Genomic DNA, 27,839 nt, shown 5'->3' on the forward strand with positions numbered 1-27,839 from the left:
CAAAAGTTGCTAGATGTGACTGTGGCAGAATAAATGGAGATTCATGATGGAGTTAGTTAAGAACAGGGAAAAGCAGACAGCACTGAGGAGAAGATTCAGAAGGCATACCAGCTACAGTTTCACTTCCCCAATACATTAGAAGATGCTGACTGTTGAAAGTGGGAAGTTGACAAAAATTTTTGTCAATGATCCTCTTAGAATGTAGTCCCCAAAAGTTGCCTAATAAGCCACAAAAGGAAAAACGCAGCCTAGGTGAGTATATGCCAAGATTCGTTGGTCTATAAATAATTATGTTTGCATGTAGATGCACACAAATACTTGAATTTTATTCTTGCTGGTGAGTTCAGATTTCACGGTTCTCATGAAAGATTTCTCTAATTGTTTAGTTCTTCTTTTCTTGTCCTTCCTATTTCTTTCTTCTACTTTTTGAGATCCTACTTTTATTACTTTTGCTAGCGTATGTTTAAAGACTATAATTTCCACTGTGCTGGTCCTGGAGAATGAGCCTCTGTCTTGAGGTTTTAAGTTCTCATGAGATTCCTCTCAGGGAAATTTGCATAGCTGTAGTCTCTGTTCTCATTTAGTTGCATGATCGGAAGTATGACAAGTTACCATCATGTTTGATTTTCATTTTAAGATGTTTTAAGGAAGAGATACCGAGGATTTTTTGAAGAGAGCTGACTGTCTCTTCTCAATATGACTTCAGAGATCACTTATGCTGAAGTGAGGTTCAAAAATGAATCTACATCCTTAGGCACCAAGTCAGAGTCTCCTGCAGGTAAGAAACATTTTCTGGTGGTCAGAATTAATGATGAGATGAAGAATAAAGAGAGAATACTATAAACAAAGTATAGGTGATAATATATTTTCTGGTTTTCTGATTGACCAGTTTGGAAATATAGAATTCTCAGAAGATTATGTTGCCTGAAGATAAGTATTAAGGACTGCACATTTGTACTATAACAAAACCGAGATGTGAGAAGTCCACTATAGTCCTGAGCTAAGGAGAGTGGTAATTATAGGAGAAAGTTGTCCTCCTGTAAGGCTCAGTAAGACTGCAGTCAGGAATGACAAAGCCCACTAAATTATCCATAGCCCTGATAGAATGATGAACTTTGCTTCTTGACCAGTTAGAGGAGAGGAGTTTGGGTGAAGAGTGCTGTAGGGGTATTAACAAAACCTTGTTATTACTGGACTAAAGTGGAACAAAAGATCATTGCAGATAAAAGACTAGAAAGATGTATAAAGAAAGTCCCTTATATCTCAAGGGAAATTGCTCTGTAATGAGAAAATCCATTGCATTCTGAATCTCCGAGATGGATTCAACTAAGTTTTGGAGTAGATAAAATGTAACTTGAGTAGCACCTATGATATCTCAGATATAGAGCAAAAGATAAGAAAAACGCATGTGGAGTCTAAGAAGCTGTGAGAGGGCAGTTATGATTGCTTATGTATTCTAAAACTCTTCTGTGGATAGATGGAGAATACTCAGAAAACTGTTTTAACTCTTAAAATGTATGAAACTTCTTTATTATATGTTAAAATGTTCATTGTAGAAAAAAACTAGAGGTACATAAAAATTTTAATTTTGTTCTTACCACCTAGTAATAACTATAATTTACATTTTTAGTGTATATTCTCCCAGACACACACACACACACACACACATATACACACACATAAATGTATATATGTATTTTTTTTCTAAAAATAAGATCACAATATACTTGGCAATATATAATTACTTGGGGAAAATAATTTTTAACCATGAAATAGTAACTAAAAAGGACTGACCTTATCCTATGAATGTGATAAGGGATGATTATAAAGATGTATCTGCTATGGCATTATTTAAAGTAGTTAAAATTGGAAACAAAATGAAACCGATTCATAGATACAGAGAACAGACTGGCAGTTGTCAGAGGGGAGGGGGCTTAAGGCCCTGGGTGAAATAAGTGATGAGATTAAGCAAAAACAAAACAAAACAAATAAACCTCATAGATATAAAAATAGTATGGTGGGGTGGAGGCAGGTAGAAGAGGGTAAAGAGGTGATAAATGGTGATGAAAAGAGACTAGACTGTGGGTGGTGAACACACAATACAATACAGAGATGATGTATTATAGAATTGTATGCTTGAAACCTATATAATTTTATTAACCAATGTAACCTCAAAAAATTCAATAAAAATGGAAATAGTCTGGAAGATTACTTAAATATATAATGAAATACTATACAACCACATATAATGAAATACTATACAACCACAATAGAGAGTGTAGTAGAAGAAAATATGGAATAAAAATGTTTATTAAATAGCATATAAGAAAATAATAGGTCAGAAACTAGTATATATGGTGTGCCAATCATCTGGGAAGATGTGCATGTATATATGAACACTCTAAAAATTGCTGGAAGAATATATACCAAAACATTAACATTAGTTGTCCTCAGTAGTAGGGATTTGTGCTTTTAATGTATTTTCCAAAGTTTATGCATGAACATATTTCCTTTCCATTTTTATATTATTTCCAATGTCATATTGTTAGTAATAGTATGCCATCCAAGAAAAGGGAGAAGAAGAAGAGAAGGAGAAAGAGTAAGTAATGATGAAAATTTACTACTGATAAAACTAATTTAATTTCTTCTTTAGCTCCCAAAGAGAAGACCAGCCTTCACAAAAGTAACCCTGGTTTTCCCAAGGCACTCTTACCCTCATTGCTGATACTTCTGCTATTATTGACAATCTCATTTTTTATCGCTTTTATCAGTAAGTATCCAAATGAAACTATAATGAGTGTCTGCCTTACACAGAGGGTCTCCATTAGATTTTTGTATTTAACAAGGGGTTTATCCAGAAATCTGGTAAAATGTGTTCTCTGAGGGATGGTATAATTAGTGGGAATCCATTATGAATGCTGCTTTTTAATTTGAATTGAGTTACTTTTCTATAAAAATAATGGAATCCACTCTATAGACTCGATAGAAATTTAAGAGTATATGTGTGTCCATGTGTTTGTGTTGTAGAGTGAAATAGGGCATCATCTTCACACTAGACAGTTGTATGAGGACAAATTTAGATCCTTAGTGTTTCTAAGGCCAGGACTTTTTGAGTGCACCATACATATTTTGAGATGAGCAGGTGAACAAGGATATGGGAAGAAATATCCAGGAAGAGTTTCCCATTGAATTTTTACCTTAATTATTTCTGTCCTGCCCAAGACATGAGATCTAAAAGGCAACTTGGCAAATAGGTAGATTTCTGCATATCTTAGGCTTTAAGAATTTATCAAATTGATAAGAGGAATAAAAATCAGTATATATCTGGGTAGATATTTTATTCATTTATTTGGTCATTCAATAAGCAATGATGGCCATCTGCTTTATGTCAGACAGTGTGCCAAAGTCCAAGCCATAGTCACTGAAGTTCAGAAAGTGATAGTAACTGGTCACATGAACCAGTGGTTACAACATTGCATGGTAGTGTTGTACAGATAAAAGCAATGGAGGTTGAGATAGACTTCCTGAAGGAGGTGGCATAGAGATGTGAGAGAACATGGGAAAATATGAGTAAACCTAAGAATAAATGATTGGAACATATGGTGCTAAGTGAACTGTGAGAAATGAAGTTGTAGGTTGGAGAAAGAAGTGGGGCTCAGATCATGAAGAGTGTTGTGTACAATCCTAAAGAGGGTGAATTTTTCCCCTGAAGATTATTGTTTTTTTAGTCTCTCTTTCATGAACATGGAATGTTCTTCCATCTGTTTACATCTTCCTCTAACCTGAAGATTATTGTATCAATTATCTTTGGCTGCTTAATAAACCAATCTAAAACTTAGTGGATGAAAACAACAGCTATTTATTTAGCTCATGATTTTGTGATTTGGCAGTCTGGACTGGGCTCATTGGTCCTGGCTGAAAGTGGGGAGAGAACTGGGGTCAAGTATTGCAGGAGGTCAAAGAGAAAGAAAACTAAGAAGGAACCCTGGGATATTACTGATAACCATTGCAAGGGTAGCAGCCATCTTGTGGCAGCCATCTTGTGGCAACGTGAGAGTGGCCATCTTGTGGTGGCCATCTTGTGATGATGTGAGGGCGTCGTGCGAGGGTGCAAGGACCACTTAAGCTTTTATTAGCATAGATTGAATATGGGTGATAGGAAATCTTTCCCATAGTCAGGATCTTCCTACTCAAGTAACTGGGCATTGGTAGATTTTGTTTCTTTAAAGAATTCAAGAAAGTAACAATAATAAGCAAATTCATAACACTATCAGGAAAATGAATGATTTCATTCTCTGTTTCAGTTTTTTTTCAAAAGTATTCTCAGCTTCTTAAAGAAAAAAAGGCTATAAAAGAAGTTACTCACACAGAATTGGAATGTATGAAAGAAAATTTGACCATGAAAGGTAAATATTAATGTGTCTATAATTTAGCTGTTGACTTTACTGTATAAATATCCCCAATCAATATTTCTGAAAAGATTCACAAGTATATAACTCCAAGAGGTTGAGTCTCATGATCATTTCAAGCTTTAGGTATATAAATATATAGGATATAAAATTCATATATGAATATCTTTAATATATTTGTGCAAGAAAATAGTCTTTAAAAATGTTTTTATTGATTTCAGAGAGGAAGGGAGAGGGAGATAAAAACATCAATGATGATAGAGAATTATACATTGGCTGCCTCCTGCATGCCCCATACTGGGGATCAAGCCTGCAACACCAGGCATGTGCCTTGACTGGGAATTGAACCATGACCTCTAGTTCATGGGTCTACACTCAACCACTGAGCTACACTGGCCAGATAAGAAAATAGTCCTAAATGTTTTATTTTTAAATTTTCAAGTACAGTTTACATTCAATATTATTCTGTCTTAGTTTCAGGTGTACAACATAGTGGTAAGACAATCATGTACTTTACAGAGTGATTCCCCCCCGATATTTCAAGTACCCACCTGGCCCCATATTTCTACCAACAGCCCCTTCAAAGCAACGTATACTTTTTCTAGAATGCACCTCAAAACTTTTCTAGCCTTTACACACCACCTAGTTTTGAAGCAAGATGTATCCTAAGGTATTAGAAGAACCTACGAGAGGTTATTTTTTTGGGGGGGGGGGGGGGCGGTGTCTGGGAATACTGGAAAATTTTTCTACATAAATTAATGATAATTGCTTCTTCAGTTTATACCATTTTAGCTTACAAAAGGTTTCATAAAAACACTTTACTTTTTGAATAGTGGGAAAAACCTGTATTACAAACTGGGTGGTTTAAACAACAGACATTTATTTTTTTGCAGTTCTAGAGCCTGGGAGTCTCAGGTCACTAGCAGTGTTGGTTTCTGTTGAGGCCTCTCTCTCTGGTTTACAGATGGCCACCTTCTCTGTGCATGTAGAGATAGAACTTCATAGAGAGAAAGAGATAGAGAGAGACAGACAGAGACAGAGAAATGAATACACACACACACACACCTCTGGTGTCTCTTATAAAAACACTAGTTCTATTGGATTAGGATGTCACCATTTGACCTTATTTAATCTTAATTATCTTCTTAAAGTTCCAACTACATTGGAGATTAGGGCTTCAACATATGAATTTTGGTGGAATATAATTTAGTCCATAACATTCTACCCCAAATTCATATCCTTCTTGCATAAGAAATACATTCACTCTGTCCCAACAGGCTCCAACATTTTAACCCATCCTGTATCAATTCAAAGTCTAAAGTTTCATAGTGTTATCTAAACCAGGTATAGGTGAGACTCAAAGTATGATTCATCCGGAGACAAAATTCATCTGCAATTGTGAACCTATAAAACCAGATGAGTTATGTGCTTCCAAAATTCAGTGGGAATGGGAATGTCTATTCTATACATAGAATAGACATTCCCTTTCCAAAACGGAGAAATCAGAAAGAAGAGAGGAAAAATGTGTTTCAAACAAGTTCAAAACCTAGCAAGCAAAAGGCCATTGTATCTTTTTAAAATTTTATTTTTTATTACAGTTTACATTAAACATTATTTTGTATTAGTTTTATGTGTACAGCATAGTGATTAGACAATCATATACTTTACAAAATGTTCCCCTGATATTTCAAGTACCCACCTGGCACCATACATAGTTATTACAATATTGTTGACTATATTTCCTATGCTATACTTTACATCCACAGGACTATTTTGTAACTTCCCATTTGTATTCCTTAATCTCTTTACCTATTTCACTGCCTGACCCCCCTCCCCCCCCCCCCCGCCGCCTCACCCCACCCCAAGCCCCTTCTCCTCTGGCATTTGTCATGTTTTGTTTAGAGTCCACACATGTAAGTGATATCATATATGCACCACTATGTTCATTACAGCATTATTTACAATAGCCAAGATGTAAAAGCAATCCATATGCCCATCAATAGACAAGTGGATAAAAAGTTGTGGTTCATGTATAGAATAGAATTGTATAGTGGGCCATAAAAAATAATGAAATCTTACCATTTTCAACAGCATGGATGGACCTAGAGATTGTTATGCTAAGTGAAATAAGTCAGACAGAGAAAGACAAATATCATTGTATCTTAAGGTGTGAGAATAATCTTCTTTGGCTTGATGCTTGGGCCAACTTGAATGACAATGTCACCTGCATGGTCCTACATGGTGGCTCTGTCCTGTGGATCTGTGGGGGTGCCTTGCCCCTGAGGCACTGGGCAGTTGTATGCTGGCCCACTGAAACCGAGAAGGTTGCCCCATTTTCCAAAACCAAGGAGGAAATTGCCTTGCTCCCTTGGCCTGTGGTTGGAGTAGCAATCCTGATGATCTCTGAATCATCCTTGGGTCATTCTTCCCTTTTCTTGAAACATAACACATTTAATTAAAGTCAGTAGCTCTGTTGTCTCATGCTGTAGAATAACAGAATTCCAACAGCTTTATTTATTCTGTCCTATTTTCTCAGTCCCCATTAGTCCCAGCTGGCAATATAGATATTTTTTCTGGTTTTAGCGTATTTTTTTTTAAAAAAACCCTTTATTGTTTAAAGTATTACATTTGTCTTCTTTTTCCTCCATTGACCTTTCCCTTGCCATTCCCACCTCCAAGCACATGCCCTCACCCCTCTACAGTCTGTGTCCATAGGTTATGCTTAAATGCATGCATATAAGTCCTTTTGTTGATCTCTTAACCCCTCCCCCTCCCACCTTCTCTCTGAGGTTGGTTGGTCTGTTTGATGCTTCTATGTCTCTGGATCTATTTTTGTTCACCGGTTTATGTTGTTCATTATATTGAGTGAGATCATGTGATATTTATTTTTCTCCAACTGGCTTATTTCGCTTAGCATAATGCTCTCCAGACCCATCCATGCTGTTGCAAATGGTAAGAGTTCTTTCTTTTTTACAGCAGTGTAGTATTCCATTGTGTAGATGTACCACAAGTTTATAATACACTCATCTGATGATAGGCACTTAGGCTGTTTCCAAACCTTAGCTATTATAAATTGTGCTGCTATGAACACAGGGGTACATATATCCTTTCTGATTGATGTTTCTGATTTCTTGGGATATATTCCTAGAAATGGGATTACTGGGTCAAATGGGAGTTCCATTTTTAAATTTTTGGGGAAACTCCATACTGTTTTCCACAGTGGCTGCACCTGTCTGAATTCCCACCAGCAATGCATGAGGGTTCCTTTTTCTCCACATCCTCGCCAGCTGGCAATATTTTTGCTGGTATAATCTTATTTCAATTCCTTACTTCAGCTGAAATGGCTGATTAAATCCATTGGCAATATCTTTTTTGTTGTTCTATTTTTTTTACATTTTTTTCTTTATTGATTAAAGTATTACATATGTGTCCTTCTCCCCCCATTCCCCCCCTCTTCCCACTCATTCCCTCAACCCCTGGTGTTTGTGTCCATTGATTATGCTTATATGCATGCATACAAGTCCTTTGGTTGATCTCTCAGGGAATTTCTTTATAAAGTAAATGTCTAGCTATATCCTTGGTGTTCTCTCCAGAACATGCTTTCTCATCTTTTACAATATAGATAGGGTAAGCATTTTCCAGATCTTCAAGTTCTTGTTCTTTTTTGCATAATACTTTTTCCAATGTATCTCTTTCACCTTGCATTTTACTACAAGCAGTAAGGATAAACCGGGTTGTAGCTTTAACATTTGTTTAGAAATCTCCTCTGCTAAATATGCAAGCTTTTCACTCACAAATTTTGCTTCCCAAAAAAACATTAGAACACAATTCAGCAAATTCTTTTTTAAAAATATATTTTTATTGATTTCAGAGAGAAAGGGAGAGGGAGAGAGATATGGAAACATCAATGATGAGAGAGAATCATTGATCTGCTGCCTCCTGCATGCCCTACACTAGGGATTGAGCTGACATGTGCCCTGATCGGGAATTTAACTGTGACCTCCTGGTTCATAGGTTGATACTCAACCACTGAGCCACGCCTGCTGGGCTCGTTGCCATTCTTGAACAAGAATAGCCTTTCCACCCTGAACAGGTGGCTCAGTTGTTTGGAGCATCCTCCCATACACCGAAAGGTTGTGAGTTTGATTCTCAGTCAGGGCACATACCTAGGTTGTGGCTTGGTCCTCTGTACAGGAGGCAACTGGTCAATGTTTCTCTCTCCCCCCCTCTCTCTCTTTTTCTCTCCTTCTCTCTCTTTCTCTCTCCCTTTCTTCCTCTCTTTCTAAATCAATAAAAATATATCCTCAGGTGAGGATTTAAAAAAATAAATAAGAATAGCCTTTCCTCCAGTTTCCAATTAACATGTTTTTTAATTTCATCTGAGACCTCACCAGAAGCATCTTTAATGTTCATATTTCTACCAACATTCCATCTACACTAATAAAAGAGAAAGATGCAAATTGACTGTCACTTTGTGATGCCCACCAGCCAATCAGGAGTGAATATGCAAATTAACCCAACAAAGATGGTGGGTTAATTTGCATATGCCGGCACCAAGCAGCCTGGCTTCTGGGGATGGGCATCCTCGGGAACCAGGCCACTCTGAGCCTCTAGGCCCGCGCGTAGGGCCGGAGCAGCTGGGGTCCTGGGACGCCCCCGGCCACTCCAGGCCTACGCTCACAGGCGCTAAGCGGCTGGGGGTGGGGCAGGAACATCCCCGGGACCCAGTCAAGGGCAGGTACCTCGGTTGCAGGCTCCTCCCTGGCCCGGGCCCTGGTCAGGGTGCAGGAGGCAACCGATCGATGTGTTTTTCTGACATCGATATTTCTCTCTGTCTTTCCCTCTCTCTTCCACTCTCTCTAAAAATCAATGGAAGAATATAATAGGGTGAGAATTAAAAAAAAAAAAAAGACAGCCGAAACCGGTTTGGCTCAGTGGATAGAGCGTCGGCCTGCGGACTGGAGGGTCCCGGGTTCAATTCCGGTCAAGGGCATGTACCTTGGTTGCAGGCACATCCCCAGTGGGAGGTGTGCAGGAGGCAGCTGATCGATGTTTCTCTCTCATCAATGTTTCTAGCTCTCTATCCCTCTCCCTTCCTCTTTGTAAAGTATCAATAAAATATATTTAAAAAAAAAAAAAAAAAAAAAAAAAAAAAAAGACAAGCCGAAACCGGTTTGGCTCAGTGGATGGAGCGTCAGCCTGCGGACTGAAAGGTCCCGGGTTCGATTCCGGTCAAGGGCATGTACCTTGGTTGCGGGCACATCCCCAGTGGGAGGTGTGCAGGAGGCAGCTGATCGATGTTTCTCTCTCATCAATGTTTCTAGCTCTCTATCCCTCTCTCTTCCTCTCTGTGAAATATCAATAAAATATATATTAAAAAAAAAAAAAGACAAGAATGAGGTTTGCCACATCTATCAACTCTTTCTTTGACAAATAATTTCTATGTAGCATATATTTGATAACATTTTACTCACAGTAGAACTTCTTTCTATACTGGAGTCAATTCTCTCAAACCCTGCCATAGCTTTATCAACTAAATTCACATAATATTCTAAATCCTTTGTTTTCATTTCAAACAATGAAAACAATCTTCACAATATCTTTACAGGAGTAGATTCCATCTTAAGAAACTGCTTTTTCTGCTCATCCATGAGAAGCAACTCATCTATTAAAGGTTTGTCACAAGATTGCAACAATTGAGTCACATCTTCATGTTCTACTTCTAATTTTAGTTCTCTTGCTATTTTCACCACATCCATAGCTACTTCCTCCATGGAAGTCTTGAACCCCTCAAAGTCATCAATGTGGGTTGGAATCAACTTCTTCAAAACTCCTGGAAGTGTTGATAGTTTGATCTCTTCTCATGATTCATGAATGTTCTTAGTAGCATATAGAATGGTGAATCCTTTCCAGAAAGTTTTCAATTACTTTGCTCGAATCCATTGCTTATTATTATTACATTTTTTACATTTTTAATCTTTATTGTTGAAAGTATTACACATATCCCTTCCCCTTCCCCCTCATTGACCTCTTCTACCCACCCCTGCCGCCCACCCCAGGCTTTCACCACATTATTGTCTGGGTCTATGGGTTATGAATATTTGCATATATATATATTTATAGTTATATGCAAAACTTTTGGGTTAATCTCTTCCCACCCACCCACCCACCCACCCACCCCCGCCTTCCCTCTGACAATCTGTTTCATGCTTCTATGTCTCTTGATCTATTTTGTTCATTAGTTTATTTTGTTCCTTAGATTCCACATATGAGTGAGATTATGTGATACTTGTCTTTCTCTGACTGGCTTATCTCACTTAGCATAATACTCTCCAGGTCCCTCCATGCTGCTGTCTCAAAGCATAAGAGATCCTTCTTTTTGAACAGTAATATTTTCAAGGAAATCTTTTTTTTCCTGAGCAGTAGGTCCCAACAGTGGGTTTAAAATAATCAGTAGACCACATCGTAAGCAGATGTACTATTATCCAGGCACTGTTGTTTTATTTATAGGGCACAGGCAGAGTATATGCAGCACAATTCTTAAAGGCCCTAGAATTTTCAGAATGGTGAATGAGCATTGGCTTAACTTAAAGTCACCAGCTATATTAGCCCCTTACAAGAGAGTCAATCTATTCTTTGATGCTTTGAACCCAGACATTGACTTCTCTCTAGCTATACAAGACCTAGATGGCATCTTCTTCTGCTACAAGGCTGTTTCACCATTGAAAAATCTGTTGTTTAGTGTAGCCACCTTCATTAATCATCTTAACTGTATCTCCTGGATCATTGGCTGAAGCATCTATATCAGCACTTGGTGCTTCACCTTGCATTTTTATGTTATGGAGACGGCTTCTTTTCTTAAATTTTATGTACCGACCTCTGCTAGCTTTAAACTTTTTAAATATGCTTTTTTAAGTTGATATATATATTTTAAATTTAATAAATCTTTATTTTTCAGATTATTACAATTGTTTCTCCTTTTTTCCCCCATAGCTCCCCTCCACCCGGTTCCCACCACACCCTCTGCCCTTACTTCCCCCCCACTGCCCTCATCCATAGGTGTATGATTTTTGTCCAGTCTCTTCCTGCACCCCCCATACCCCTTTCCCCCTGAGAATTATCAGTCCACTCCCTTTCTATGCCCCTGATTCTATTATATTCACCAGTTTATTCTGTTCATCAGATTTTTAATTCACTTGATTTTTAGATTCACTTGTTGGTAGGTATGGATTTGTTGTTCATAATTTTTATCTTTATTTTTTTCTTCTTCCTCTTCTTAAAGAATACCTTTCAGCATTTCATATAATACTTGTTTGGTGGTGATGAACTCCTTTAGCTTTTTCTTATCTATGAAGCTCTTTATCTGACCTTCCATTCTGAATGATAACTTTGCTGGGTAGAGTAATCTTGATTGTAGTTTCTTGCTATTCATCACTTTGAATATTTCTTGCCACTCCCGTCTGGCCTGCATAGTTTCTGCCGAGAAATCAGCTGACAATAGTATGGGTGCTCCTTTGAGGGTAATTAGCTGTTTTTCTCTTGCTGCTTTTAATATTCTCTCTTTGTCTTTTGCTCTTGGCATTTTAATTATGATGTGTCTTGGTGTGGTCCTCTTTGGATTCCTTTTGTTTGGGGTTCTCTGCATTTCCTGGACTTGTGAGTCTATTTCTTTCACCAGGTAGGGAAAGTTTTCTGTCATCATTTCTTCTAACAGGTTTTCAATATTTTGCTCTCTCTCTTCTTCTGGCACCCCCATAATTCGGATGTTGGTACGCTTGAAGTTGTCCCAGAGGCTCCTTACACTATCTTCAACTTTTTGGATTCTTTTTTCTTTTTGCTTTTCCGATTGAGTGGTTTTTGCTTCTTTGTATTTCAAATCTTTGACTTGATTCTTGCGTTCCTCTAGTCTGCTGTTGGGTCTCTGTATAATATTTTTTATTTCAGTCAGTGTATGTTTAATTTTTTTCATATATTCGAGGGTCTCATTAAATTTATCGGCCTTTTCTAGGATATTCTTGAAAAGCCTTATAACCGTGGTTTTGAATTCTATATCCAGTCGTTTGTTTTCCTCCATTTCTTTTGTTTGTGATTTGTTTCTTTGACTCCACATTTTCGCTGCTTCCCTGAGTTGGTAGGGTAGCTTTGTGTGCTAGGTGTCCTATATGGCCCAGTGGGTCAGCCTCTCCAGTTAACCTGAGGTGGACACTCTTGGTGCACCCCTTTGTGGACTGTGTGTACAGCCTTGTTGTAGTTAAGTCTTGATTGTTGTTGGTATCACTGGGAGGAATTGACCTCCAGGCCAGTTGGCTGTGAGGATCAGCTGTGTCTACGCTTGGAGAAGTTCGGCACTGGAGACAGCCTTATAGGATTAGACTTGCAGAATTGCAAAAGCCTCTGTGCTCATCTTGGATGCGACGGAGTCTCAGGGCGGAGCAGACAGTCTTGGCTTCCCATCAGCCCTGCCCTTGCGTGCGCGCCTCCAGACTTCTGCCTTCCATGGCTCCCTGAGTTTCCCTGAGTTTCTGCCTGACAGTCTAGATTCCCCCCATAAGAGCATGGGTCCCCAGGGGCTCACCCGGAACTGGGTTTAAGTGCAATAGGAACTGGGGTTCAGTGCAGTCAGGAGCTTCCGACTCCCTTCCGCTAGGGAAAGCCTGCAGCAACCTCCGCATTCAGTCTTCTCTGCAAGCACTTGTGCGCGTGCACTCGCCTCCAGACCTCTGCTCGCTGCTGCTCCCCTGAGTCTCGACTCTCCATGTGCCTTTCTCTCTACCTGATAGTCCAAACTCCCCCTGTATGAGCCTGGGTCCACGGGGTTTCCCCAGAACTGGGGTTCAGTGCAGTCAGAACTGGGGCTCAGTGCCGTTGGGGGCTTCCTTCCCCCTCCCGCCAGAGAAAGTCAGCCAGGCACTCAGCCGCCCTTCCTCTCTGCGCGCATGTCTCCATACCTCAGCCCTTTGCTGCTCCTCTGATTCTCTGTGAGCTTTTCTCTTTCCTTCTAGTTGTAGAATTTCCACTCAGCCAGTTTCCCTGTGGTTCTGGATGGTGTCCGTTCTGTCTTTTAGTTGTAGTTTTGAAATTGTTGTGTGAGGCAGCAGTTTAGGTGCCTACCTATGGCGCTATCTTGGTTTCTCCCCTTAAGTTGATATTTTAGAGAGAGAGAAAGGGAGAGGGAGAAAGAGAGAGAGAGAGAGAAGGAGAGAAATATTGATGAGAGAGAAACATTGATCACCTGTCTCCTGCACACAGCCCACTGGGGATCAGGCCTGCAATCTAGGCATGTGCCCCAACCGAGAATCAAACCAGTGACCTCCTGGTACATGGGCAAATGCTCAATCTACTGAGCCACACTGGCTGGGCTTACACTTTTTTTTTAAAGCTTCCGCATTTCTCATAGTCTTCATAGAATTTAACAGAGTTAGAACCTTGCTGTGGATTAGGCTTTGGCCTATGGCAGCAATTTTCAACCAGTGTGCAGCATGAATTTTTAAAACATGCAATACCTGACCTCTTTTCCCTTAGATTGCCAAAAATGACAATACCCAACACAACAATAGCCATCTGCTGTGAAGGAATCAAAATCATACTATTTTTTTTTTTTTTTAATATATTTTTATTGATTTTTTACAGAGAGGAAGAGAGAGGGATAGAAAGTTAGAAACATCGATGAGAGAGAGACATCGATCAGCTGCCTCCTGCACACCTCCTACTGGGGATGTGCCCGCAACCCAGGTACATGCCCTTGACTGGAATCGAACCTGGGACCCTTCAGTCCGCAGGCCGACGCTCTATCCACTGAGCCAAACCGGTTAGGGCAAAATCATACTATTTTTTGTCATATTGGCAAAAAATATATTTTTTGGTGTGCCACAGGATTAGTTTATGTGTGCCATGAGATGAAAAAAGTTGAAAATCGCTGGCTTAAGGGCATGTTGTGGTTTGTTTGATTTTCTATCTAGATCACTAAAACTTTCTCCAAATCAGTAATAGGCTGTCTAGTTTCTTTTTTTTTTAAATAAATCTTTATTGTTCAGATTATTACAGGTGTTCCTCTTTTTATTCCCCCATAGCTCCCCTCCACCTGATTCCCCACCCCACCCCATGCCCTTACCCCTCTGCCACTGTCTGCATCCATAAGTGTAAGATTTTTGTTGAATCTCTTCCCGCACCCCTCACACCCCCTTCCCCCTGAGAATTGTCAGTCCACTCCCTTTCTATGTCCCTGATTCTATTATATTCACCAGTCCATTCTGTTCTTCAGATTTTTTATTCACTTGATTTTTAGATTCACTTGTTGGTAGGTATGTATTTGATGTCATTTTGTTGTTCATAACTTTTATCTTTACCTTTTTCTTCTTCCTCTTCTTAAAGAATACCCTTCAGCATTTCATGTAATCCTGGTTTGGTGGTGATGAACTCCTTTAGCTTTTTTCTTGTCTGTGAAGCTCTTTATCTGACCTTCAACTCTGAATGATAGCTTTGCTGGGTAGAGTAATCTTGGTTGTAGGTTCTTGCTGTTCATCACTTTGAATATTTCTTGCCACTCCCTTCTTGCCTGCATAGTTTCTGCCGAGAAATCAGCTGACAGTCGTATGGGTGCTCTCTTGTAGGTAGCTAATCGTTTTTCTCTTGCTGCTTTCAAGATTCTCTCTTTGTCTTTTGCCCTTGGCATTTTAATTATGATGTGTCTTGGTGTGGTCCTCTTTGGATTTCCCTTGTATGGAGTTCTGTGTGCTTCTTGAACTTGTAAGTCTATTTCTTTCACCAGGTAGGGAAAGTTTTCTGTCATTATTTCTTCTAATAGGTTTTCAATATTTTGCTCTCTCTCTTCTGGCAACCCAAAAATTCGGTTGTTGGTATGCTTAAAGTTGTCCCAGAGGCTCCTTACACTATCTTCATATTTTTGGATTCTTCTTTCTTTTTGTTTTTCTGGTTGGATGTTTTTTGTTTCCTCATATTTCATATCTTTGGTTTGATTCTTGGGGTACGTTGATCTACAGTTGAGTTTCTGTATATTCTTTATTTCAGACAGTGTATGCTTAATTTCTGACTGGTCCTTTTCCATTTTCTTGGCATTCTCATTAAGATCCTTAAAGGTCTCACTAAGTTCCTCAGCGGTTTTTAGAAGATTCTTGAGTAACCTTATAAATGTGGTTATGAACTCTATGTCGTCCAGTAGTTTGCTTTCCTCCATTTCTTTTCATTTGTGACATGTTTCTTTGTCTCAGCATTTTGCTGCTTCCTTGTGTTGATGGAGTGGCTTTGTGTGGTAGGTGACCTATAGGGGCCAGTAGCTCAGCCTCCCCAATCACCTGTGGTGGACACCTTTGGTACACCCCTTTGTGGGCTGAGTGCAAAGTCTTGGTGTAGTTAAGCCTTGACTGCTATTGGTACACTGGGAGGAATTGACCTCCAGGCCAGTTGGCTGTGAGGACCCGCTGTGTCTATAATGGAAGAACTGCTGCGCTGGAGACACACTTATGGTGCAGGACTTGTTTCAGTGGGGCTTTGGTGCTCACTGAGTCTGCCTCTTGAAAGTGTCACTTATGGATGTGAGGAGTTGAAATCTGGTGTCTCACACTGACCACTAGGTACACTGGCTTCTGGATCTCTAATGGGGTGCAAGTCAGCTACTGTCTGAGGCTACCCAGCAGGAGCTACAGCAAGAACTACAGTTTTCTCCTCTTTGCTTGGGGTTTGGAGGTTTTGGAGCTGTCTGACCCGGGCTGCAAGTTTGCTAGGTTAAGCTGCCATAGGGCAGGTCATTCATATGCTAAATCCGCTGCTTGGAGCTTGGGTGGGTTTGTAGATTGTGCAGGCAGGGTCTCAGGGCGTGACTAGGCTAGGGTGTGCCAAACAGCAATGGCTGCCAGTTAGCCGGCTCTGTGTCTCCTACCGTGTCCCTGCGTCCCACGCCCCAGCACAGTAAAGAATTATTCCTGCGCACAGCCCTCCAAGCAAGCCCCCCTCACTTTCCGACCCGATGGCAGACAGTCCAACTTCTCCCCGTAGGAGTTTGGGTCCCCCGTGTCTCCCCAGAAACTGGAGTTTGGAGTAATCGGGAGCTTGTGTCCCTTTGGGTTGAAAAAAGTAGCGCTCCCTGTCGCCTGTCACCAGCCCGATTTGTGCACCTCCATGCCTCAGCTTTTCAGTGCTTGTGCACCTCTCAATGCTGTTTGCTCTTTCCTTCTAGTTGTAGAACTTCCACTCAGCCAGCTTTCCCGTGGTTCTGGGTGATAGACGTTTTGTCTTTTAGTTGTAGTTTTGAAATTGTTGTGCGAGGCAGCAGTTTAGGTGTTTACCTACACCGCCATCTTGGATCCTCCTTTCGGCTGTCTAGTTTCTTATCATTCATGTATTCACTGAAATAGCACTTTTAATTTTCAACAAGAACTTTTCCTTTGCATCACAACTTGACTAACTGTTTGGGGTAAGAGGCCTCACTTTCAGCCTGTATTGGCTTTTGACATGCCTTCCTTACTAAGCCTAATTGTTTCTAGCTTTCCATTTAAAGTGAGAGATGTGTGACTCTTTCCCTTGAACAGTTACTGGTAGAGGCCAAGATTATTAATTAGCCTTATTACAATATTGTATTGTATTTCAGGGTGTAGGGAGGCCTGAGAAGAGGAAAGAAAATGGGGAAATGTGGAGCAGTCAGAACACACACATCATTTATCAATTGTTTGCCCTCTTATATGAGCACAGTTCACAGGATCAGCTGTGTCTACGCTGGGAGAAGTTCAGTGCTGGAGACAGCCTTATAGGATCAGACTTGCAGAATTGCAAAAGCCTCTGTGCTCAGCTTGGATGGGGCAGAGTCTCAGGGCGGAGCAGACAGTCTTGACTTCCCATCAGCCCTGCCCTTGCGTGCGCGCCTCCAGACCTCTGCCTTCCGCGGCTCCCTGAGTTTCCCTGAGTTTCCGCCTGACAGTCCAGATTCCACCCGTAAGAGTGTGGGTCCCCAGGGGCTTGTTACTCTTTATAATAAAAGAGTAACATGCTAATTGACCATACCTTCGTGATGCCCACCAGCCAATCAGGAGTGAGTATGCAAATTAACCCAACAAAGATGGGGAGTTAATTTGCATATGCGGGTGCTGAGCGGCCAGGGGCACTCTGGGCCTCTGAGCAGCGTAGGAAGGCGGAAAGGCGGTTCCAGCCAGAACAAAAGTGGTGCTGGCAGCCAGGGAAAAGAAGGCCCATTCTGGCTCAAATCTTTGTGCATCAGGCTTCTAGTATAATAATAATGAAAACTTTTGAAATACTGTGAGAATTACCAAAAGGTGACACAGAGATACCAAGTGACAAAAGCTGTTGGAAAAATTGTGCTGACAGATTTCCGGAATGCAGGATTTCCATAGACCTTCAATTTATAAGAAATGTGATATCTGCAAAGCTCTTGAGTAATCTTTTGAAAGTTGTAGTCTATATTTTGGGCAAGGGAACTCCTCCCTAGCAGTCTGTGTTTTAAAATGCTTCCCCACCCCTTTTTTCCTTTAGTCTCTGTGGGCAGTATTTTAGTTACTTCCTGGGGTGTTTACATTTAAAAGATGTGATAAGATTTACAACTTCCAGGGACAATTAGACATAGACCCTAGGGGGATGAGGGCATGTGCTGGGGGTTGGGGGTGGCTGGGGAGAGGTCAATGTGGGAAAAAGGAGACATGTGTAATACTATATGTAATACTTTAAACAATAAAAAATTAAAAAAAGAATGCAAGATTTCTCCTAGGAATTTTGGGGTGTATTTCTCTATTATCAGAAGTCTAATTGCTATTTAAAATTTTAAGGATTGGACAGCATGTCACTCTGTTTCACTGTCAATCACCCTGACATCCTCCTTTTTATTCTCCTCAGTTTCCCAGGGTTTCTACTTCTTAGCATCTTAATCAGTGTTCAGACCTTAATCTGTGACAGTTTACACACTCCTGGCTTTGCAAAATAGCATGCTAAGTTCTCCAATTTATTATTCTGCTCCCCCACTGTGTCTGCTAGCTCCGAAGGTAACAGAGTAGTGGACACTTGTATGACTTTCTCTAACTTTAGCTTTTCTTAAAAAAAAAAAAATGTATATATATATATATAATTGATTTTTAGAGAGGAAGGGAGAGGGAGTGAGAGATAGAAACATCAATGATGAGAGAGAAGCATTGATTAACTGTCTCCTGCACACCCCACAATGGGGATTGAGCCCACAACCTTGGCATGTGCCCTGACTGGGAATCAAACTGCGACCTCCTGGTTCATAGGTGAATGCTCAACCACTGACCCACACTGGTCGGGCTAACTTTAGCTTTTCTTCTAACTTTCTAGCTCAAGCTTCAGATTCTTGCTGGATATTGGTTGCCAGCCTAACTGCCCACAGTAGAGGCCAGCCCACGGCATCAGCCATTTGTTTCCCTTCTTTCCCCTCAAACAAGCACAACAAACCAGCTGGTATTTTCAGAGTGTCCTCATACTTATGTGGCTGTCCATTTGCATCTGATATATGGGCTGACTGTCACCACATAGGGGTCAGTGTCAGACTTGGAATTCTCCCCATGGAAGTCTCTTTCCTAAGGCCCATTTCTTCAGTCTTCTGACTGGCTTGCCAATTGTTAGTTTGTAAACTGTCCCCCCTACATGGAGGGCAAGGAAAGTTCTAAGAAAAAGACAGAGCACTCCAAATGATAGGTGGTACTTTTTTTTTTTTTTTTTAGGGAGAGTGTGGAAGGGAGGGGGAGAGACAGAAAGAGAGAAACATCGATGTGAGAGAGACATATGGATTGGTTGCCTCTGGCACAACCCTGGAATCAAAACCAGGACCCTTCAATCTGCAGGCCAACACTCTCGCCACTGAGCAAAACCGGCTAGGGCGATATATGGTACTTTTAATGAGCAAGGGAACTTACCTATTGGGCTTATCTTGAGTGGCACCAATACGAGTAAATCACTCCCTCCCTCACCAAAATGTTAAGTTTGTATAGCGCCTTTAACGGGGTTCAGTATACCATCCAGAAGGGTCTCAATACCACATTATTACCTCAAGGCTATGTCCTTAGAGCAGCTTCTAGTCTAGCAAGTAAGGGGCAAGTGGAATGCACATTCCAAAGACAGGGCAGGGGTAAGGAGCCTCTGATTGACTGGTTCCAGCTCACAGGTCAACTGGCAGTCATATCTTCCTGATGCCCTCCTCCAACAAAGCCTCCTACATGCTCGACTGAAAACTGGAAGTCTATTTATTTATGTTGTTTTCCCCGAGTTTATTTTGTCTTTGTATTCAATTGGGTAATTTCTGCTATTCTGTCTTTCAAATTACTTATTCATCTTAGAGCTGAAAGTTTGTACCCTTTGACCAACATCTCCCCATCTCCCACCCCCAGCCTCTGGCAGCAACTATTGTACTCTCTGTTTTTATGAGTCTATATTTATTTATTTTTATTTATTTAATTTTAAAAGAATTTTATTTTTCAATTACAGTTTACATTCAATATCACTTTGTATTAGTTTCAGGTGTACAGCGAAGTGGTTAGTCAATCATATACTTTATAAAGTGATTCCCCCAATATTTTAAGTACCCACTAAGCACCATACATAGTTATTACAATACTAGTAGCCCTGTACACGAATCTGTGTGCCAGTAGCTCTCTGCAGGGCCTGGCTGCTCCGTGCCCACTGCCCAGAGGCCCTCCGCGGCTGGGGTGGAACGCTTGCCTTGTTGCCACGGTGATGAAGCAAGCATTCTGCCTGGCCACCCCCCTGGGACTGGGGGACTCCGGCGGGGCTGAGAGGACTGGGTGCCACCATCTTGTGGCTATGGGCGCCGCCATCTTTGTGATGGAGTGATGGTTAATTTGCATATTACCCTTTTATTAGATAGGATAATTGATCATATTCCTTATGCCGTACTTCATATCCACAGGATAATTTTATAACTTCCCATTTATAATACTTAATCCATTCATCTTTTTCACTAGGCCCCCCAATTCCCTTCCCTTCTGGTAACTACCAGTCTGTTCTTTGTATCTATGAGTATGTTTCTATTTTTTTATTATTTTGTTCTTTAGATTTCACATATAAGTGAAATCATATGGTATTTGACTTTCCAAGTCTGACTTGGTTCCCCTTGATCCTCAATTGTATTACACACTTATATTGCACCTACATGGTCTTTTGTCAATACAGAGAAAGATTGGAGCTGCTGCCCAAAGAATTGGAAGTCATTTAATTTGAGCTGCTACTTTATTTCTACTGACGTAAAAAATTGGACGAAGAGTGAAAACAACTGCTCAGCAATGAGGTCTCACCTGCTGGTGACCAAAACCAAGGCAGAGCAGGTATGTTCTAACAGATAATGAAGTAAGCAATCTTGCCTGGGGTTTGTACACCTATCTTGGCTAAGGAGGATGCTTTCATTGTGTTAGCATATTGGTTCTGGGGCAAAAGGTTTTCAATGAAATAGAAAAGGCTACTTAAGCCTTTACATTTCACACCTTCTTTCTGCTTCAATAAAACTAAACTCCCCCAAAATAAATGAAGACATTTAAAATGTAATATGTGGGAGCTGAGTGGAGAGATGAAAGTATTTCAGCCTGAAATATCAGTTTATTATTTTAACATGAAAATGTTTTATAAATTATTTATTTATTTTTAATATACACTGAGTGGCCAGATTATTATGATCTCTGAACGCATAATAATCTGGCTGCTCAGTGTACTTCTCTTGAGTACCTCATTTATTTGATATCAAAGATACTATAAATCATGCACCTGATCAGTTTTCCCCTTTGCACTGGCTAATAGAAAGCTCAGGGCAAATAGGTGGTTGATCTCCAGCAAAAGTCTAGAATACTTTTGTACCCATTTGAGATACAAATACACTGAGTGGCCAGATTATTATGCGTTCAGAGATCATAATAATCTGGCCACTCAGTGTATATATTTTTTTATTGATTTCAGAGGGAGGGAAAGAGAGATAGAAATATCAATGAAGAGAGAGAATCACTGATTGGCTGCCTCCTGTATGTTCCACACTGGGGATTGAGCCTAAAAATTGGGCATGTGCCCCAACTGGGAATTGAACCTTGACCTCCTGGTTCATAGGTCGATGCTCAACCACTAAGCCACATCAGCTGGGCTATAAATTATTAACTAACAGAGAAGTGGTATTAAGTAAAATAGTGGAATAAAATATGTAAAAGAATCTCCAAGGTTTCAAAAATAAAAGGATTTAATATGCAAAAAGTTTACTCATGCATAAGTATGAAGAATAGCCTCTCTTAGTGAATAAAAGAGTGGGAGTGAGTCTAAGATGAGAATTCATTATGATTATGGATAGAAATCACTTCCATATGTATTGAACATTGTTATGTTCTGAATGTGTGTGTCCTCTCCAAATTTACATGTTGAAATTCTAACTCCCAAAGGTGATGGTATTAGGAAATGGGGGTTTAGGGAAGTGCTTAGGTCATTAGGGTGGAGCCCTCATAAATCAGGTTAGTGTTCTTATCAAATGAGACCCCTAACAGCTACCTCACCTTCCATCATGTGAGGAAACAGCCAGAAGGAGCCAGCTATGCCCCAGGCAGAAGGATTTGCCCAGTCATGCTCCAACCCTGATCTGGAATTCCAGCCTCCAGATCTGTGAGAAATATGTGTCTGTTATTTATAAGCTACTCTGTCTGTGGTCTTCTGTTGTAGCAGCCTGAATAGATGAAGACAAACATCAGGCTCACAAGGGATGTTCATGATCCTGTACTGCACAGCCAGAGAAGCGTAGCTTCCTGGGCAGGGCCTCCTGGCTCTTCCTGGATCCTCTCCTTTTCTTCTCTCTCCCTAAGGCGATAAAGAACTCAGTTCAACCTGAGTGCTCTAAGGCCAGAACTCCTTTTTTTTCCTTTTCTCAGGATTTTATCATTGAGAACCTGGATGAAAACAGAGCTTATTATGTGGGGCTGTCAGACCCAGAGGGGAACGGAGCCTGGCAATGGGTTGATCAGACACCATACAATGCAAGTGCCACGTGAGTATAGAATTTGATAAAGGAATCCTGAGTCCTGGATCATCAGGCATTTTAGAGTGTCCAAAGTATCGGTTTTTAAAATAAAATAGCTCAGGCTTCTTGTAACTCTTGGCACTAAGTTAAATAATTTTATTTATTATTTCATGAATCATCACAAGAACCCTATGGAGCACAGATGATTATTTTTTCATTGTAGAGCTGAAGAACTGAGTTTAGAGAGTTTAGATAACTCAGCATATGTTATCTGGCAGTGGTGACAGTTGTCCTTAAACCTAGGTGTATTTGACGCCAAGGTTTGTATGTTTTATTTTAAAATCCCACTTCCCTGCTTAAATATGTTTCCATTGATTTCTGAGAGAGGAAGGGAGAAGGAGAGAAGGACAGAAACATCAATGATGAGAGAGACTCATCGGTTGGCTGCCTCCGGCACATCCCCAATGGCAACCGAGCCCACAACCCAGGCATGTGCCCTGACTGGGAATCAAACTGTTACCCTGGTTCATGGGTCGATGCTCAACCGCTGAGCCACAACAGTTGGGTCAAAATCTGTGTTTTTGACCACACATTTGCATCTCTAAATAAACACATAGTCATGTTAATTAAAATCATAACCAATTGTTAATATTTATTATCTCTCATAAAGCAAATGAATGAAATTCTGATAGTTTTACAATATCCCATGTTTGTGTAAATCTTTTAAAACTCTTAAGTACTTTAGTACATTACTATTTTTTAAAATTTATTTTTATATTTTTGTTAATACTCACCTGAGGATATTTTCCATTAATTTTTACAGAGAGTGGAAAGGTGGGAGAGAGACAGTGAGAGAGAAACATTGATGTGAGAGATATGTATTGGTTGCCTCCTGCACACGCCTGGCCCTGCACTGAGCCAAACTGGCCAGGGCAGTACATTACTATTTTTGATCCTTATATCAACTGCATGAAATATATAGGGATCTTACTCTATTCTTTATTTTTTTAGATTTGTAAATAAAGGAAATTAAACAACATGTCCAAGATAACAGGCATCAGAGCAGATTCATAGATTTTAACTATTTCTTTAGAGTCCAAAACAGTCTATTAAAAAAAAAAAAAAAAAGGAACAAACTACATTAAGACTTGGGACCAGGGTAATATGTCATAATTTAAGGAAGCCTATGGCTGACAGTCCCCTAGAACAGGCCATGGACAAATAGAAGGGCTTCTGGGATATCTGCTGGGAAGATGTTTAATGCAATAAGATGACACCATACTAGATGGTGTGTAGGCACAGTTTTCAAGGGAAATGCCAAAGACACAGATGGAGAAAAAAGAACTGCCTAATAAGTGGAAAGGAAATGATTGGGCACATCTGCTTTGACTTCTGCACAGTTTAACCCCAGCCTCCTCCCTCACTGTCTTTAACCCTTCTCACTATTTGAAGACACATTCACATTTTTCTCCTTTCAGATTCTGGCATCCAGGCGAACCCAATAATCCTTTGGAGCATTGTGTTATACTGAATAAACCTTCACGAAGATCGTGGGGCTGGAATGATGTTACTTGTGAGCAACATCACAGGTCAATTTGCAAGATGATGAAGATCTATTTATGAGTGGGAAATTCTCCATGAACATGGGTTTGAATTAGTAGCCACCAATAAAGAGTTAAATACTTTGCTTTTTAGAATTAATGTGTAAGCTTGTGTAAGTGATCTCCAGAGAATTTTCTGGTAGGCTGTCACCTATTCAACTTATCCTATCTAATAAAAGAATAATATGCAAATTGACCATCACTCCAACACACAAGGTGGCTGCCCCATGTGGTCAAAGATGGCTGCCCCCATGTGGACACAAGATGGCCACCACAAGATGGCCAGCAGGGGAGGGCAGTTGGGAGGCACCAGGCCTGCAAGAGAGGGCAGTTAGGTGTGACGAGGCCTGCAGGGGAGGGCAGTTAGGGGCAAACAGGCTGGCAGGGGAGCAGTTAGGCATCAATCAGGCTGGCAGGGGAGTGGTAGGGGGTGATCAGGCTGGCAGGCAGAAGCAGTTAGGGGCAATCAGGAAGGCAGGCAGGCGAGCAGTTGGGAGCCAGCAGTCCTGGATTGTGAGAGGGATGTCCGACTGATCAGGCTGGCAGGCAGAAGCGGTTAGGGGCAATCAGGAAGGCAGGCAGGCGAGCAGTTGGGAGCCAGCAGTCCTGGATTGTGAGAGGGATGTCCGACTGCCTGTTTAGGCCCGGGCCTAAACAGGCAGTCGGACATCCCTTGAGGGGTCTCAGATTGGAGAGGGTGCAGGCTGGGCTGAGGGACACCCCATCCCATGCATGAATTTCATCCCGTGCACTGGGCCTCTAGTATAAAATAAGTGTACATGTTAATTTGTGTATTCATTCACACAGTGAACACCTGTGGAGCATTTTATAGTATACTGTATACTGGAGAGCCTATTTGCAGATAAATGGAAGGAGTATGAGCCTCCTCCCCCAATTTTTGTCAAATTGTTACGTGTTTATCAGGTGTGGGAATAGTCCGGCCCAAAGGCCATATAAGGCCCCCTAAATCAGGGGTGGGCAAACTTTTTGACTCGAGGGCCACAATGGGTTCTTAAACTGGACTGGAGGGCCGGAACAAAAGCATGGATGGAGTGTTTGTGTGAACTAATATAAATTCAAAGTAAAGGAGCGGAGGGGAGAGCAAGAGAACCGGATAAAACAGCCGGATCCGGCCCGTGGGCCGTAGTTTGCCCAAGGCTGCCCTAAATCATTTGGTCTGGCCCTGCCAAGGCATTAAGGGGTGAGTTAATTAAATGTTTGACCAAATATAGCAGGCTAATTTTTAAGTTGATAATTTTGTATGGCCCAAGAATGATGTTATAAATATCCAAATGGCTGTTGGCAGAAAAAAGGTCCCCCACCCCTGAGTTAGATACTGATATAATATGATGTGGCTCCTCCATTTATCTGGATTTATCTCTGTACTAGAGGCCCGATGCATGAAATTCGTGCAAGGGGCTCAACCCTCACAGCCCCCAGCTACCTCAGCCCTTGCAGCCCCGGCTTTATCCGGAAGGTCATCTGTAAGGTTGTCGGAATGGTTGTTCTGCCATCTGGTCTAATTAGTATATTAGTTCTTTACTGTATAGGATGGGCTGTTCAAAAGAAAACAGTACCAACCATTACATTCCATTTCTCTCAGACAGATTCATTTTTTTCACTAAAAGCCTATTACATATCACTTGGAATATAATGCACATCAATGGAAGAAAAGTTTCAGCTTTGGCCCAAGTAGGCTCTTGTGCTTCTTAACATTCTCTGTTTGGACTTGCACTGTCATTTAATATCAGAGGACAGGCACAGCATAACCAGAGATTGAGCATTGGATATTCAGAATTAGAGAATTACAAGTCATTACTAGTGTAAAAACAGAGCCACTTTAAAATGGAGTCAGAGCTGCCACTACATTGAAACTGCCTTGCAGGTCTTACTTCTCAAACCTTTGGAATATTAAAACTTGCAAAATAACAATCCCTTGCTTCTATCCATACATTTGTTCCTATTACTTTCTCAAATACCCCTTGCCATAAGCTCCTACTAAGAACATGAAGTTTCTTCCTGAATCCATCAGTGCTTCCAGAATAGCCTTTGGGTCCCAAATAAATGCTTTTTGCTTCTCACGTTGACCTTTTATTTTTAGGTTAACACTGGTGAGTTGACATAGGTTTGTATTCATCAGGTTTCCTGATGCATTTTTTCTTTAAGTTTTATAATTTCCATGTAGGGATTGCCATTCAAAATGACTCCTGGCATATTTGTATTCCTCATTAACTAAAGTTCTTGCACATCATTTTCTTTCTAAAACAATATAAACTATATAATACTTACAATAAGGCCTGCAATTCATGCTTTATTATGGTAGTTATAATTAATCATGATAAAGCTGATTTTCTCTATGACTATCCCCATGTGGCCTAAAATTATACCCTGATTTTCTTGATTTAACAGTGTAGTTAATTATATTTACTACTCATTGCTTGCCTATATCTCAATTGAGTTATTTTTAAAAATTCTTTATTGTTTAAAGCAGGGGTCCTCAAACTTTTTAAATAGGGGGCCAGTTCACTGTCCCTCAGACCGTTGGAGGGCCGGACTATAGTTTAAAAAAAACCACTATGAACAAATTCCTATGCGCACTGCAGGCCCGGGGCGAGTCGGCTGCTAAGCAGGACAGGCAGCGGCACCCAGCGGGCCGGATAAATGTCCTCGGCGGGCCGCATGTGGCCTGCGGGCCGTAGTTTGAGGACCCCTGGTTACGTATGTCTCCTTTTCCCCCATTGACATCTCCCCAGCCATTCCCACCTCCCAGCACATGCCCTCACCCCCCCTACTGTCTGTGTTTATGGGTTATGCTTATATGCATGCATATAAGTCCTTTGGTTGATCTCTTACCTTGCCCCCCATCTCCTACTTTCCCTCTGAGGTTGGACAGTCTGTTCAATGCTTCTGAGTCTCTGGATCTATTTTTGTTCATCAGATTATGTTGTTTATTATATTCCACAAATGAGTGAGATCATGTAATATTTATCTTTCTCCAACTGGCTTATTTCACTTAGCATAATGTTCTCCAGGTCCATCCATGCTGTTGCAAATGGTAAGAATTCCTTCTTTTTTACCACAGCCTAGTATTCCATTGTGTAGATGTACCAATGTTTTATAATCCACTCATCTGCTGATGGGCACTTAGGTTGTTTCCAAATCTTAGCTATTGTAAATTGTGCTGCTATGAACATAGAGGTGCATATATCCTTTCTGATTGGTGTTTCTGTTTTCTTGGGATATATTCCTAGAAGTGGGATTACTGGGTCAAATGGAAGTTCCATTTTTAATTTTTTGAGGAAACTCCATACTGTTCTCCACAGTGGCTGCACCAGTCTGCATTCCCACCAGCAGTGCAAAGGGTTTATTTTTCTCCACATCCTCTCCAGCACTTGTCATTTGTTGATTTGTTGAGATAGCCATTCTGACAGGTGTGAGATGGGACCTCATTGGTGTTTTGATTTGTATCTCTCAGATGATTAGTGACTTTGAGCATGTTTTCATATGTCTCTTGGCCTTCTGTATGTCCTCTTTCAAAAAGTGTCTATTTAGGTCCTTCGCCCATTTTTTGATTGGATTGTTCTTCCTTTTGTTAAGTTGTATGAGTTTCCTATAAATTTTGGAGATTAAACCCTTATTAGAGATAACATTGGCAAATATGTTCTCCCATGCAGTGGGCTTTCTTGTTGTTTTGTTGATGGTTTCTTTTGCTGTGTAGAAGCTTTTTATTTTGATGTAGTCCCATTTGTTTATTTTCTTTTTAGTTTCCATTGCCCTAGGAATTGTGTCAGTAAAGATATTGCTACGACAAATGCCTGCTATTTTGCTGCCTATGGATTCTTCTAAGATTTTTAT

General features: G+C 40.6%; 1 protein-coding gene across 1 annotated transcript; it reads left to right on the plus strand.

Annotated features, from left to right (window-relative positions):
- The first annotated feature begins 629 nt into the window (after positions 1–629).
- On the plus strand, positions 630–24,078 carry LOC308245438 (C-type lectin domain family 4 member A-like). The gene is made up of 6 exons (XM_080662728.1): positions 630–778; positions 2,654–2,770; positions 4,305–4,406; positions 20,574–20,725; positions 22,295–22,410; positions 23,862–24,078. Exons 1-6 carry the CDS (start codon positions 697–699, stop codon positions 24,004–24,006), a joined length of 714 nt encoding a protein of 237 aa, XP_080518854.1. The 5' UTR covers positions 630–696; the 3' UTR covers positions 24,007–24,078.
- Positions 24,079–27,839: the final 3,761 nt, after the last annotated feature.

This window comes from Plecotus auritus (assembly GCF_963455305.1).
Source record: "Plecotus auritus genome assembly, chromosome: 3".
NCBI lineage: Eukaryota > Metazoa > Chordata > Mammalia > Chiroptera > Vespertilionidae > Plecotus > Plecotus auritus.

What these genes read in the sequence shown, in the direction of transcription:
- LOC308245438 (XM_080662728.1), top strand. Translation starts at nt 697, where the DNA reads ATGACTTCAGAGATCACTTATGCTGAAGTGAGGTTCAAAAATGAATCT. An exon ending in CAAGTCAGAGTCTCCTGCAG is followed by an intron (nt 779 to 2,653) that starts GTAAGAAACATT and finishes TTTCTTCTTTAG; the next exon opens with CTCCCAAAGAGAAGACCAGC. An exon ending in AGAAAATTTGACCATGAAAG is followed by an intron (nt 4,407 to 20,573) that starts GTAAATATTAAT and finishes TTGTCAATACAG; the next exon opens with AGAAAGATTGGAGCTGCTGC.